The following is a 13,969-nucleotide window of genomic DNA, read 5'->3' as shown; positions in this document are numbered from 1 at the left end:
CCGGGTCGCCAGCAGTGGAGCGCGCTCACTTAACCACCAAGCCACGGGGCCGGCCCGATAGATATTGTTTTACTCTTCAGTTATTCTTGTAATTCAGTTGATTTCTCTGAAGAATTGTTATGTGCTTACTTACAGTCACCAAGTATCTTCATATTAACTCATAGCCTAAGCCAAAAATGAGATGATTGAGTTATTACTTTGTATTTATATGTAATATTTCATAAACTCCTTGTATTTTTTTTTCTTTTTTGCCAATTTATTGTCATGTAAGCATTTTAGGGCAAAATATGGGGAAAAAATTAGAGTTTTTGATATGATGTGCATTATGTGAAAGAGTATCATTTTAAGGAGATTTGAGTTTCTCTCATAAAAATAATTCCGTATATTCTTTAGATTTGGGTACTTTATCCAGACCTGTATTGGAAGTGGAGTTATTTTTCATTCTTTAATTTAATAACCTCCTATTGCCCTTCTTTTTCTCAGCAATGTTTTCCATAATTGACATTGAGGCTTTGGGCACTGCATTTGGTATTTGAGAATGTGTTTCCCTTGGGGCCGGCCCTGTGGCAAAGTGCTTAAGTACGCACGCTCTGCTTCGGTGGCCGGGTTTGCAGTTTCGGATCCTGGTGTGGACCTACACACCTGTTGTCAAGCCATGCTATGGTGGCGTCCCATACACAAAATAGAGGAAGATTGGCACAGATGTTAGCTCAGGGCTTATCTTCTTCACCAAAAAAAAAAAAAAAAAGAATGTGTTTCCCATATTCCTCACTGATATTAACTAATTGAATGTGGCGATTTCATAAAAGCTATACAGATTATTTCACATGGATGTGTAGAGGTATGCTTGTCTTTTCCATCTATGGAATTTGGTGTGTCTTTTCTGTCAGAAGTTCCCATTTTTATTATATCCCAAACAGAGACTTTTAGTAGTGAGAAAAATAACTCTTCTAGCTATGATATGAAACACCAATTTTTCCTTTTAATAACGATATTTCTATTTGGACATTTTCCAGTTATACACCTGACCATTTAATTGATCCTCCATTTACATTCAATGAAATATTTAAAAAAATGAAACAATTTTTTTTGACAGGGTAAGGGACAGGGATGAGGAAGTGAGTAACCCAAAGGTTAAGTGGATTTCCTCACATAACACTGTGAATCTTTTTTTTTTTTTGTGAGGAAAATCAGCCCTGAGCTAACATCTGTGCTAATCCTCCTCTTTTTGCTGAGGAAGACAGGCTCTGAGCTAACATCTATTGCCAATCCTCCTCATTTTTTTTCCCCCAAAGCCCCAGTAGATAGTTGTATGTCATAGTTGCACATCCTTCTAGTTGCTGTATGTGGGACGCAGCCTCAGCATGGCCGGACAAGCGGTGCGTCGGTGCGCGCCCAGGATCTGAACCCAGGCCGTCAGCAGCAGAGCACACACACTTAACTGCTAAGCCACGGGGCCAGCCCCAACACTGAATCTTTAGAGTCTAATTGTTAGGAAGCCAAGGACTCAGGATTCCCACTTCATTGTTTCAATCTACAACCTGCAAAACCTAGACCTTGTTAATAGCCTTGCTGTTCATTGCTATTGAAACATGTAGCTATAGACTGTGTTGTCCAAAAGGGCAGCCACTAGCCGCATGTGGCTATTTAAACTTAAATTATATTTAAATGCAGTAAAATGCTTACTTCCCTTTTGCACTAGCTATGTTTAAAGTGGTCAATTATTAGTGCAGATAAAGAACACTTCTATCCTGTAGAATGTTTTATCGAAGAGCTCTGGAGAATACTTGTACCAGACCATGATAAAATATTTAGGGGGCTATCTTCTCTTGGAAAATCCTCACGAATAAGTGAAATGTTGAAAGTTTATTTTTGTTTTCTTTTCTCTTGTTGTGTCCTTGTGTTGTAACTGTGCTGAGGACGCAGGGAATTCATGGGGTGCCCTCCGGAGTCTCCACCAAGCTTGCTATAAACTCCAGGCCCCTCTGTGCCTTCTAGCTTCAACCACAGCAACCTGCTTTGTGTGTTTTACAAATTGAAGTTTCCCGGTAGCACATCTTGTGTACAAACGGTCATTTCTCTTAAATGACTGGAAATCTGTTCCAGTCAGTTTATAGAGGCCTGATTGGTTTGAGAGGTTGATAGAAAGAAGTCACAGCATTTTTGGACTTTCCCTTGACCACACCATCCCTCCAACTTAATGGATATATGCTCAGGCTAAATAACATTATGATATTATTGCTTCTAAGATGTCTAGAATTGAGAGTATGGGGTTGTGATAAGACAGAAAAAAGCAAAGTGTTTAGAGATAAACAATGATATCCAGTTTTCTAGTGACCACAAGTAATTTTTTTTTTTTTTTTTTTAAAGATTTTATTTATTCAGTTTTTCCCCCCAAAGCCCCAGTAGATAGTTGTATGTCATAGGTTCACATCCTTCTAGTTGCTGTATGTGGGACTCGGCCTCACGTTGGACGGAGAAGTGGTGCCTCGGGGCGCGCCCGGGATCCGAACCCGGGCCGCCAGCATCAGAGCGCGCGCACTTAACCGCTAAGCCACGGAGCCGGCCCTTTTTTTTTTTTTTTGCTTGAGGAAGATTAGCCCTGAGCTAACATCTGTGCCAGGCTTCCTCTATTTTGTATGTGGGTTGCCGCCACAACATGGCCACTGACCAGTGGTGTAGGTCCGTGCCTCGGAACCAAACCCAGGCCACCAAAGCGGAGTGCGCTGAACTTAACCACTAGGCCACTGGGGCTGGCCTGGTAATTTTTTTTTTAAGTTCTTATGGAGATTTCTTTTTTTTAATGCGTAATATTTTCCCTTTCTCTCCCTCTTTTCAGAATAATTATTTGATTCTTTAACTTCCTCCTCCTAGAGAGACCAGTGTAATTTTTAAAAATTATTTTTAAAATTATGAACTCATGGATTTTAATATGATGTGCTTCAGTTCCTTGCAGTTGTTATTCTTTTTGCCACTTTGATTTTCTACATTTGGCTGATGGGAGCCTCATCACCTTGGCTCTTTTTTGAATAAAATCTAGTGGTTCCTGAAAGCTTCCTTGCTTGCTGGTATGACAAGATGTTCCACACTCTTTTTGTGCATTTCCTAGGTAAAACCTGCAACCACTCATTTCTCTCAAGGACTCCTAGAATATTTTTAAAAGACGAAAAGCTCCATTTTGCCTTTTTTCCTCTTATTTTAACACAATCTACAGAAACATATACCGACAATACAGAAAGCTAAAAACAATCCTTCAGCATTCATATTAGTTTGAATATGGGTACTTACTGCAGAAATGGGTTACAATGTTAAATTGAAGAGAAAGAGTTGGGTAGGTGTCAGTGTACACGGTCACTGGAACCAGTGATTTGTGAAGACTTTTAGGCATGTGTACTTTTTGTTGTTCCATTTCAAATTATATTGCATACACTGGCCCTCTGAACTGTTAGCTTCCCTAACCACACATGTACATAAATACAAAAGTAGATTTTCAGCTAATTGGAAATCAACAACATTACTGTTTCTTAGATTTTTGTGCTGTGAGCAGTAAGAGACTAGAGAGTTTTAAAATTTATTTGATTTTAAACTAATCTAGATGGTTCAGTCTTATCTGTATGTCCCAGTTAATGCAAGATACGAAGGGCAAGGCATATAAAAATCAAAGAGTTAGCCTCTGCTGAGGGCTATTGGACAAATGCAGAATAATCTGTGATGTAAGCTAAATCCTGGTACATTTAATATCTCCGAATCCCGTTTCTTGCTCATTTCATTGCAGAGTGCTTGGCAACCCTTTCTCTAGGCTAATGGAAACTACTTGTAATATTCACTCATCTTCATTATTTTCACTGTTAATGTTTCCTTAAAAATCCATTTCCCATTTTTCTAAAATTTAAATTCCACCTTACTGATATGCAAGCCAGGATTTCCCTTTTGGCAATGTTTCTATGTAATAAACAAGGTACAAAGTGGAGATTGGCTGGAATGAACATCAAGAATAGGTTTTATCTTCACACCTCTGATATCCTTTTGTCATATCTTGGCCAAGGGCATAGGCCATTTAAGTATAAATATGTATGTTTGTATCTGTGTTCATCTCTAGATCCTCATCACTGTTCCAAGTCCAGGGGTAATGTTTGTAGGTTCATTTGGAAGAATTTGGTCTTCTTATGCTACTTCAGTCAAGTAGGGGAAAAAGGCAAATCACCTCTTCCCTGAGAGGGCATTTCATACATCTCCATCTCTGTGATCACACCGAGTCATTATGCAGCAGTTGGCTCTGATACGCTTGCACAGACACCAATTGAGTCCAACAGGACTGATGTCTCCTGGACTTTGCTGTCATTTGAAATGCTGGCATGAGGATGGGAACGGTGAGAGGGAGAGAGGGGCAGAGCTGATTCCTGTAACACTTTTCCTATGAAGTTTTGAGAATTTTAACATTTCATAGCTATGAACTGCTTGATAAGTTGTTTTCCAGAAGAGATTGATAACAATAGCTGATTTGGAGCAGCTGGCTAGCTTTTGGTTTCAAGTAGATGCATTTCAATGTACACAACCTGCTTCTTCATGTCACCCATAAATCTGTTAAAAAGGGGAAAAAAAAGGCTATCTAGTGGAATGGTAATTAGAATGAGTTCCCCCTTCCTTTTAGTTTTATCTTTCCTGCATTCAAACCACTCATGCATAGTAATGAAAAAGATATTATCTTTTTAAAATTTTTATTCTCATGCTCCAGCTCAGTTTCAGAAAAGACACACTATAGTATCTGCATTACAATACTTTTTAAAGTACAAGTTATTTTAGTGGATTAGGTTATTTGCAGATATCTCTAGTATTTCCTGTCAAGAATTTTGTATGTGTTTCAAATATGCCAATATATGAAACTTAAAGGTATACTGTTTCATTTTGTGAAAGAATTCTGATTGTCATGCTCAAGTTCTCACAATGATAGCGGAAGTGATAGCAATCAATACTCTCTCTCTCTCTCAAGGGCCTACTCTATAAGATGCTGTGATAGATTTATTGAAGGCTCTATAGGAACAATTATTTATCACCTGAAGAGTCATACTTCAAATTATTGCTTGGAGCCAGTCATCGCTTCCCTTCTTTTCCATTCCCACCAGGACCACCATCAGTCTTACGGTCTGTGTTACTTTTCACCTGGGATTCCTGCTATGGCCTAATAGCATTCTCTAAATCATCTCATATTTAGCTGTCAGTTGATCTTCCCAAAGCTTAGTTCCATGTTGTTCCTCTGCTCCAAAACATTAAACAGCTCTCTTTGTGGTTTGCTCAATAAAGGCTAGTTGACTTAGACTGACATGCATGGCTTTCCATGACCTATTTTTTTTAAAGCCTGAACCATTTTCTTTGGCCTTATCTTATTTTGGTTTCCTAATGGAGCCATCACACCAAACCAGTGGTCTCCGTGTGGTCTCTAGACCAGCTGCATCAGCATCATCCAAAAACTTGTTAGACATGCAAATTCTTGGACTCCACCGCAGACCTACTAAACTACAAACTCTGGGGGTGGTGCCCCGCTATCTGTTTTAGCAAGCCTTCCAGGTGCTTCTGATTCCTATAGACATTTGGGCAGCCCTGCTCCAGGCCAACCAGGCAACTCACCTTTTCCAAAGTTCCTTTGCCACTGCCCTGGCTTTGCATAGAATTCCTGGAATGCCTTTCCCTCTTCTTGGTAAAATCCTGCCTGTACTCCATGGACCAGTTTGAGACACCGCCTTTTCCATGATGACATTCCTGATCCTATCTTTTATGGCATTATTTGGTTTTCCTTCCTGGCACTAATCACTTATTCACTTGTACTAGTCATCTGACATATCTGTTTTATTTTCCCTATGAAACTGGAAAGTCACAGAGGCTGTAATCTGACTCATTTTTGTACCTCGTGACACTTTGTGCTAAGTGGCATTTCTGATGTCTCGCACGCAGTAGGCTCTCTAAAGATAGTTTGTGGCTTATTGATTTTACATAAAAGACTGAGAAAACTAAGCCATTGCCCAGGAGACATATAAAAATCCTGTTAAATCAAAGAGGCTCATGCTAACTATTGTTTTGACTTATTGAAGCCAAACTAGACTTGAACATTGATGTGTCTTCAGGGAAGAAGCCAAATGTGCTAGTGTAAAAAATTCTAACCTCTATTATTTAGCTGGAGAAGTTGAATTAGCCCTGTCATTTTACCTGGTGCCAAGAAAGCAGCTTCCATTATTCTGTCAATAACAGACTTTTATCCTGCCTGGTGGAGCTTCTGCTAAATCTTTCTTATAGCATTGGTGTGCTTTCTTCCATCACTGTATTTCATGTAATGTTTCATAAGAAGTGACAGTTTCTTCTCAGAGAGCATTGCCCAAAAGGTGACATAAGCAGAGAGTGAAATTCAAGGTAGCTGGCTTTAGGATGGCCTGAAAATGCGAACAAGATGTGCTAGGGTGCCACATTTTACAAACCAAGTTATTTGCTTGCTAATACCTAATATAGAGGCATCACGGTTACAATTGATTGTGTGTTCACAATGGATTGTGTCTCTCGTGCTGGTTGTGATGGAACAAGGGGAAAAGAGTGAGACATCTAAGCGTCTTTGTGTTTTCTTCCCTTTCTTTTCCCTTCCTCTCCCCTTACAGGCTCTGAAAGTGTTCCAGCTGAAATTTCAGATCGGACAGACTCGCTGCGGCTTCAGAGGCAGTGATTCCAAGCTGCCAGCACACGCTGCTGCCAAGCTGCAGGATGGTGCACGTAGCCAGACCGCTGCTGCTGTTCCTCGCTTTCTTCCTTCGCGCGGATGCTGAGAGTAAGCCATTCTCCCCTGCTCTATGGGGCTGTGACCATAATGAGTGGTTTTGTTTGCAGTTGGCACCAGGCTCAGGGCCTCTGAATACGTTTCCTTTGGATGTAAATCCTGAGACACTGTGTGATCCTCCTTGGCTACCAGCCAGCCTTTGAAAGAGATTATTGATGGGACTTCCTTACCATTTCCTCTCTCTCTTAATGCCCCTTTTCTTGTGCATCTCACTGCTCCTACTGTTTTGTCTGTCTCTCTTTTTTTTTTTTGATACTCTTACCAGCCTGGTGGCAAAGATATTATAAGACCAATGATATAAACTCAGACTGGGGTTAACCAGTTGGTGTTGCCAGTAAGTAAACATTGCTCAGACTCATTAGAAATTTCTTGAGTTTTGTGGATATTTCTATGTTTAGAAAAATGCACAATGTCACACTGAGCCCAATTAAACTTCCAAGCCCCTTGTAGCTGTCAGAGCAGCTGTTCTAATGTACTGTTTCCGACAGCTGTCGTCGAGTACAGTATTCAAACAAATCAAGCAGAACTGACAACTTTGTGGCTGGATGAAGGGTATGGAAGTGTGAGGAGAATTTTGTGGAATATAGACACCAAAGTTTGGATTATTGGACTCAATTTATAAAACTGAGATTGTGGTCTATTAGCTTGTGCCAATTAACGAAGAGACCATATCTCCTTCATAATTAGGAAATCATTAGGTCTACCTTGTTTACATATGTTTCTTTTCCCATCTGGCCTGTGGCCTTTTGGAAGAGAGAGTACTGGAAAAAGGCATGTCTCTGGCTTGTACTCACCGGCATGTCTGTTTCCCCGGTACTGGCTTAGCTCAAATGAGATTTGGCCATTCTCTGTGGGAGTCCCCTGGCACTATTAAAGTGTATAACATCTGCAGTCATTAACTTTTCTCTCCACTGACTATTTCAGTGAGATTAAATTTGATTCATGTTAAAGGTGTTTCAAAGACAAAGATCCTGTGTCATGTTGGCCCCTACCTATTAATTGCATTTTGACAAGAATTTCCTCAATGGCAGCCAATTTCTTTGTTTAAATAGGGGCTCTATTTTCTAAAGAGAGCTTTCCAGGATTGAGAGGAATAATGTTAGTAATAGGATACATATGGAACACACAGGTTTTAAGCACAACATTCTCTGGTTAATAATGTATATTGTCTCCTAATTAGCACTTGGGAGTGTTGGTTTAAGGTGAAGCCAAGGAATGTCTAGGACAACGCCAGCAAATAATTAACTGAGAAAAGACCCAAATGAAAGATACTTGTGTTATTTTAAAGCCGTTTATGTCAAAATCTATTTTAAAGATGAAATCTAAATTTAGTTTATTAAAGAAATCAGGTGTATGGCTTTATTTTTCTGTTTTGGCTAGAGTGAAAAAGTAAGTTATTTTACAATTGTTAATTTTTGGCAAAAACATGTTAAGACCCTGAGAATCCACTTTAGTATTAGATCACAGTTAGAGATTTTCTTTAAGTTGCTAGACATAATTATATATCCATGAAGTTTTCCTTCCAGATAAATAAAAATGTTCTCCTGAGCAGCTATGTGTTTGCTTAATTCTCTGGTGGAAAGTGGCAGACAGATGTCAAGAGTTTAGGAACAAGTACTTTTAAAATTATGTTTGAAAAACAATCTATACTCTATACAACAGATGCTCATCCCTACTCCTTCTCTTCCTCCTGCTACTTCCCTTCTCCCTCTCCCTTTGCTTCTCCTCCATCATTCTGCCTATCCAGTAGAGTCTCAAAAAGAAAAGTTACAAAAGGCTGAGTGAGCAACTTTCAGTTAAATTAAGATATTTACTATTTATATATTTATATGATACAAGCTTTCAACCTCAAGATGTAACCTGGGAAAGAATCCATTCTCTCTCACTCTTCCCATCGCAGCTAAAAAGAAGAGACAGGCTTATTCTTTGCCAAATTAATTTTGTTTTAGCCTTTGTCCACTCAGCCTTGATGTAGTATATTTCCCTTTACCAGATTCATTTGGCATTGTTGAATAGCACGTGCAACCTGAGCATTCCTGGTGAAAGAAGAAAAATAGCTATATTTTTTTTAGGTACATTTTAAAAGAAGAAAGAACATCCCCTAGTAATCTCCTGGAGGATATTTGTGGTACATGAAAGCACATGGTAGAGCTGGAAATACGATTTTAGTCACTAAGAATGTTTAAAGAACAAATGATAAAATAGGATCAAGATGGAACCCACTAAACTGTGTCATTACCTTCTCTTATAATGCTGAAAAATCAAGACATAGTGGCACTGAAGAAAAATTTGATTTCCTCACCATCACATAAAGATAATATTTCTCAGGCCTCTGCTACCTGGATCACTGGTTTGTTTCCTTATGCTTTCATTAGTATGTCTAGCCATATTTGTTTTTCCTTTTACCTGTGTTTTGTATTTATACCAGGGATCAGGAGTTATATTTTACAATTTAATGTAGCTTGTCAGAAGCGTTTGTGAACTATGGAATAATTAAAAAAAAATTTTTTTTTCTCTTGTGAAGAAGAGGACTATACAGGGGTGGGGAATGGAAAGAAGCCGCTCTAGTTGACCATGTTAATTTAATGTGTTCACCTCACTGCCTTTTGAAATGATTAACTCCGAAGAGCTGAGGAATCGGGATTATAATCTGCTGTGTGGAATGTCACAGCAAAGTGCTGGGTGTGATCTTGCATTAAGTAGGAGAGCTGTTGTGAGCCTTGGTTCAAACCCAGGTTGATAATATCCCTTTAGCAGAAAATTATAGTCTTTGCCGTTGCCAATTTAAAATGCCCTACAGATCCCCACTATTATTTTAAAAGGCTAGATGTGTGCATGCATCTTATTTCTTTTCATTCCCATGTCTTGAATACTTGAGAAGATTTTGCTTGTTGTTTCTTGAATGCATGTACACATGGAAAAAGTGGTCTCAGGGAAGAGTCAAGTGTGACTTCTGTTTGAGCACTAGAAGTAGCTCTTCCTCATGCCCAGCCAACCAGTTTTCTGTAGTGGTCTGATTGAGGTCAATTCTGTGATAACATGCATGCAAATTCAAGACGAATTTAGATTATATTTGTGTAAACTTGGGATGAATATTTTTCTTTTGGCTGAGTTTCTGGTAATTTTATGTAGTTTTAGCTGGCTGTTTACCTGTCATTTATTGTTTTTGTTTTTTAACTAGATGCAGGCCAAGAACCTGCTATTAGCACTTGCTTTCATCAAACCAGTTTCACTTTAATGACATCGCTTTCAGCTTCCTGGTACATTCTAGAGCTGAGTTTACACTTGACCACTATAATTGGACCTGAATGTTTACCAGATCTTCTTTAGAAACACAACTCTTGGTAGTTTAATTCCTCAGATGGTTTAGTTCATCCATTTTATGTTGCTTTTTTGCCATTTTTTGATCTCAGATGGTGAACATTCCCTCACTTTCCTTCCTTATTGTTAAGGAATCTTCCTATAGCTCCTGTACTCACTACAGTAGGGCCCCCCCTTATCCGTGGTTTTGCTTTCCGTGGTTTCAGTTACCCGTGATCAACCATGGTTTGAAAATGTTAAATGGAAAATTCCAGAAATAAACAATTCATAAGTTTTAATTTGCATGCTGTTCTGAGTAGGGTGTTGAAGTCTCACACTGACCCGCTTCGTCCCACAGGGACATGAATCATCCCTTTTTTGGATCCCCAACCATTGACGTCGTCTGCTCCTGACATCCAACCATTGACACCATCATGGCCTGATGATCTTCCTTCTGATATATTGTCAGAAGGTCAATACTAGCCTAACCGCTACATCACACTCACTTCATCTCATCACGTAGGCATTGTATCATCTCACATCGTCATGGGAAGATGGGTCAATACAATACAATCAGATATTTTGATAGAGAGACCACGTTAACATAAATTTTATTACAATATATTGTTATAATGGCTCTATTTTGTTATTAGTTATTGTTTTTAATTTCTTGCTGTGCATAATTTATAAATTAAACTTTATCATAGGTATGTATGTATAGAAAAAAACAGTAAATATAGGGTTCGGTACTATCCGCAATTTTAGGCATCCACTGGGGGTCTTGGAACTTCCATGGATAAGGGGGTCTACTGCATTTCTGTCCTATATGAAAGAAATTATGTTTTTTTCCTCTTTGGTGTTATATGACTATAGCCAATGGAACTTCTTTACTTCTTTGGCATTAGAGAATAGACTGACATCTATCCCAAAAGATAACCATTTTGTCCTTACATATTTTCTGATGGGCAGAAGAAAGTAATGGTTAAGAAAGTGAGCTCTGAAGCCAGAGCCTAGTTTTAAATTGTGGCTGTCCGTTTGTAATCTGGAGCATGATACATCATGCTTTTTGCCTCAGTTTCCCTATCTTTAGGATATGGATGATGGTAATGATGATGATGGTGTAGTATAGGACTTACTCTTGGGTTTTGTGATGATTAAATGAGTTAATATAAAACACATATCAGCAAATGACTCATGGTAGGTTTTTAATAAAGATTATCTGTCAGTATATCATTATTCAAAAACATTCAGCCAACGTTTTTATTGAGCACTTGTCTTAGGTACTATGCCAAAATTCTTTTATTTGACCTATAGGTTAACAAAATTTGGGTTATTGATAAACTAAGTGTTTTTGCAGCATGTTGAAGTCCCCAGCTTGCTTCTCTATACAGTCCTATACATAGGAGATTCTGATGAACTCTTGTCCCAGGAATTAAACTGAAGATCAAAAGGGGAAAATAAGAAGCTTATCTGCTTTACTCAAGCTTAAAAAAAAAGCTTCCGTCTTAGAATTACCAATTTAAAATTAATTTGGCTTAGATCTAATGGATAATGGAAAGTGTTCCCATCTTTCTCTTCCGTTGCTTCTTGTAATGCATTTCTTGAGCTGCTCAGAGGGAGGAGCTATAAATATTTACCATAAGCAAATACAGTAATACATGGGCTGGTGGTCCAGAAAGCCGGAGGTGGAGGTAAGCATGGTAAGGAAGAGAGTAAGTGGCTTTTGATATGGCCAGAAATTATTCTGTAAGAAAAATGATTGGATTGAAGGGCAGGGCCCATGATTTCTTTTGCATTTTGCAGGAATCAATTCTGAGTAGTAGCCTAAGTCAAATAGTTAGACTTTCCAAAATGAAGTTAAGAATGGGAAGGATGTCTTTCTTATGTCATCAAAGTGCATACCTCCAAGCAGACAGGGCCATTTCACAATGAGAACATTCATATCTCATTAAAAATGTCTTTTTGTTTTTATTTTATATTATGAGTGTTTGAGTATTTATTTATATCACAAACCATTTAACCAGCTTTTAAAAGGTAAATTGCTTGGGATGATGAAAATGTTCTAAAATAGATTGAAATGGTGGTATCAACTGAGTATAAACATATTAAATGTCTTTGAATTTTATACTTTAAGTAGATGAACTGTATAGTACGTGAATTATATCTCAAGAAAGCTATTTAAAAAAGAAAATATAGGGCCAGCCCCTGTGGCCTAGTGGTTAAGTTTGGCATGCTGCACTTTGGCAACCTGGGTTTGGTCCCCAGGCGTGGACTTACACCACTTGTCTGTCAGTGGCCATGCTGTGGCAATGGCTCACATACAAAAAAAAAAAAAAAGAAAGAAAGAAAATGAGGAAGATTGGCAACGATGTTAGTTCAGGGCAAATCTTCCTCAGCAAAAAAAAAACAACAAAAAAATAAGTATATAAATTTCTACTTAGCCTAGATCTTTGGTAGAATACCCTTGCTATATGCAACCTGAAAGGAAAGTGTACTGGTTTCTTCAGACCAGTTAGAATAGACATGCTCATTAAGGAGAGTAGGGAGAAAGCGAGATCAATTACCTTGCTTATCAATGCCTTCCTCATTTTCCTTTTCTCTGAATTAACAGAGGTGTGGCACAATGAAAACTTTGCTCCTCCCTCCTCCTTCTTCCCCTCACTTTAAAGGAGCTAAATTAGTGACATCCAGCTGTCTGCCTCAAGAAGAATATTCCAGCAGTGTCACTGATCCTTTCCCCCATTGCAGAGTTTTCTGTAGCTTTCTGAATTAATTGCTCCCAGCAGAGCTCTACCTACCTAGTAAGGTTAAGAATATGTCACAAAATCAACAAATGTGTACACTTCAAAGCATTTTGTTGAGTGTAGAGGGGCTTCCTTTTTGTTTAATCCTAAGTATGACATATTTGTTATCTCTAATTTCTTTGATGAAGCTCTAAGCTCGAAGGATGGAACAATGTCTAAAATGTTTGTGAATTACTATTTGTAATTGCTAATAGCCTGGTGGTATATGATTAATCTGTTCTATGATTTCCTCATTTTTTCCCTTCACATTCTTAGTTTCTTTAATTTTCCTCACTTAGCTACTATTTCAAATAAACTTGATATGTTTTGGAGTCCCACTCTCCTGCCCATGTTGTCCCGCTGTGGTTAATTCAGAACACCCTCAACTAGCGTCCATCTTGAAGTAAAGAATCAAAGAGAAAAGTACTGGTGATTGGGTGGAAACCAATTCTTTTACCTATAATTTTGTCTTTTCTTTTTTCCTCAGTTTGCTTTAGCTTCATTTATTCATTCACCAAACTAGTGTGTGTATATGTGTGTGTGTGTCTCCATGTGTGCATGTGTGCACACCTGCTACGTAAAATGCTTTGTGCAAAATGGTGGAGATATAAAGATTTAATGAAGTATGGTCGCATACCAGCTTGTAGTCTACCTTCAGAGTTCGCAGCTCACTTCTCAGAACTTTCTCAAACAGCGTTCTCAGACTTTATCTCCGGGCATGAAGTAGTGCTTAAGAATATGGACTTGGAATCTGGAGTACTGGTGTTCAAATCCTGCCCCTGCTGTATAGGTGCTCTGACCATGGGCAAGTCATAATTCTCTATGTGCCTCTCACCTGTAAAATGAAGATTGAAAACAGCATGTGCTTGATATGTTCATCATAAGGAATAAATAAAGAACTGCTTACAAAGCATTTTGAATAATAGGATTAAATAACCACTGAAAGTTAGTTGCTATTATGCTTTTTTCTCATTAGCTTGTGTCACTTCCAAATTAGAAGCATCTATGTTTAGATCTCTGTGGACATTTACTATCTTCATAATTTTAACTTCATAATTTGAGCAATATC

The 13,969-nt window shown here is 38.4% G+C and overlaps 1 protein-coding gene across 2 annotated transcripts in view; it reads left to right on the top strand.

Annotated features, from left to right (window-relative positions):
• PTPRD (protein tyrosine phosphatase receptor type D) overlaps positions 1-13,969 on the top strand; it is a 498,410-nt gene that overhangs the window by 99,994 nt on the left and 384,447 nt on the right. The window contains exon 2 of one of the 2 annotated variants that reach the window (XM_087444573.1): positions 6,642-6,808. In XM_087444573.1, coding sequence (XP_087300699.1) covers positions 6,745-6,808 — 64 coding nt within the window. In that variant the 5' untranslated portion in view covers positions 6,642-6,744. Of the gene's footprint in view, positions 1-6,641; positions 6,809-13,969 lie in introns of those variants that run through there. The other variant, XM_087444574.1, reaches the window with a different exon arrangement.

The sequence above is a fragment of the Ceratotherium simum genome, chromosome 20 (genome assembly GCF_057802395.1).
Source record: "Ceratotherium simum simum isolate JZ-2026a chromosome 20, ASM5780239v1, whole genome shotgun sequence".
NCBI lineage: Eukaryota > Metazoa > Chordata > Mammalia > Perissodactyla > Rhinocerotidae > Ceratotherium > Ceratotherium simum.
The sequence above is the reverse complement of the archived record's forward strand: the minus strand, read 5'-3'. Positions and strand labels throughout refer to the sequence as shown.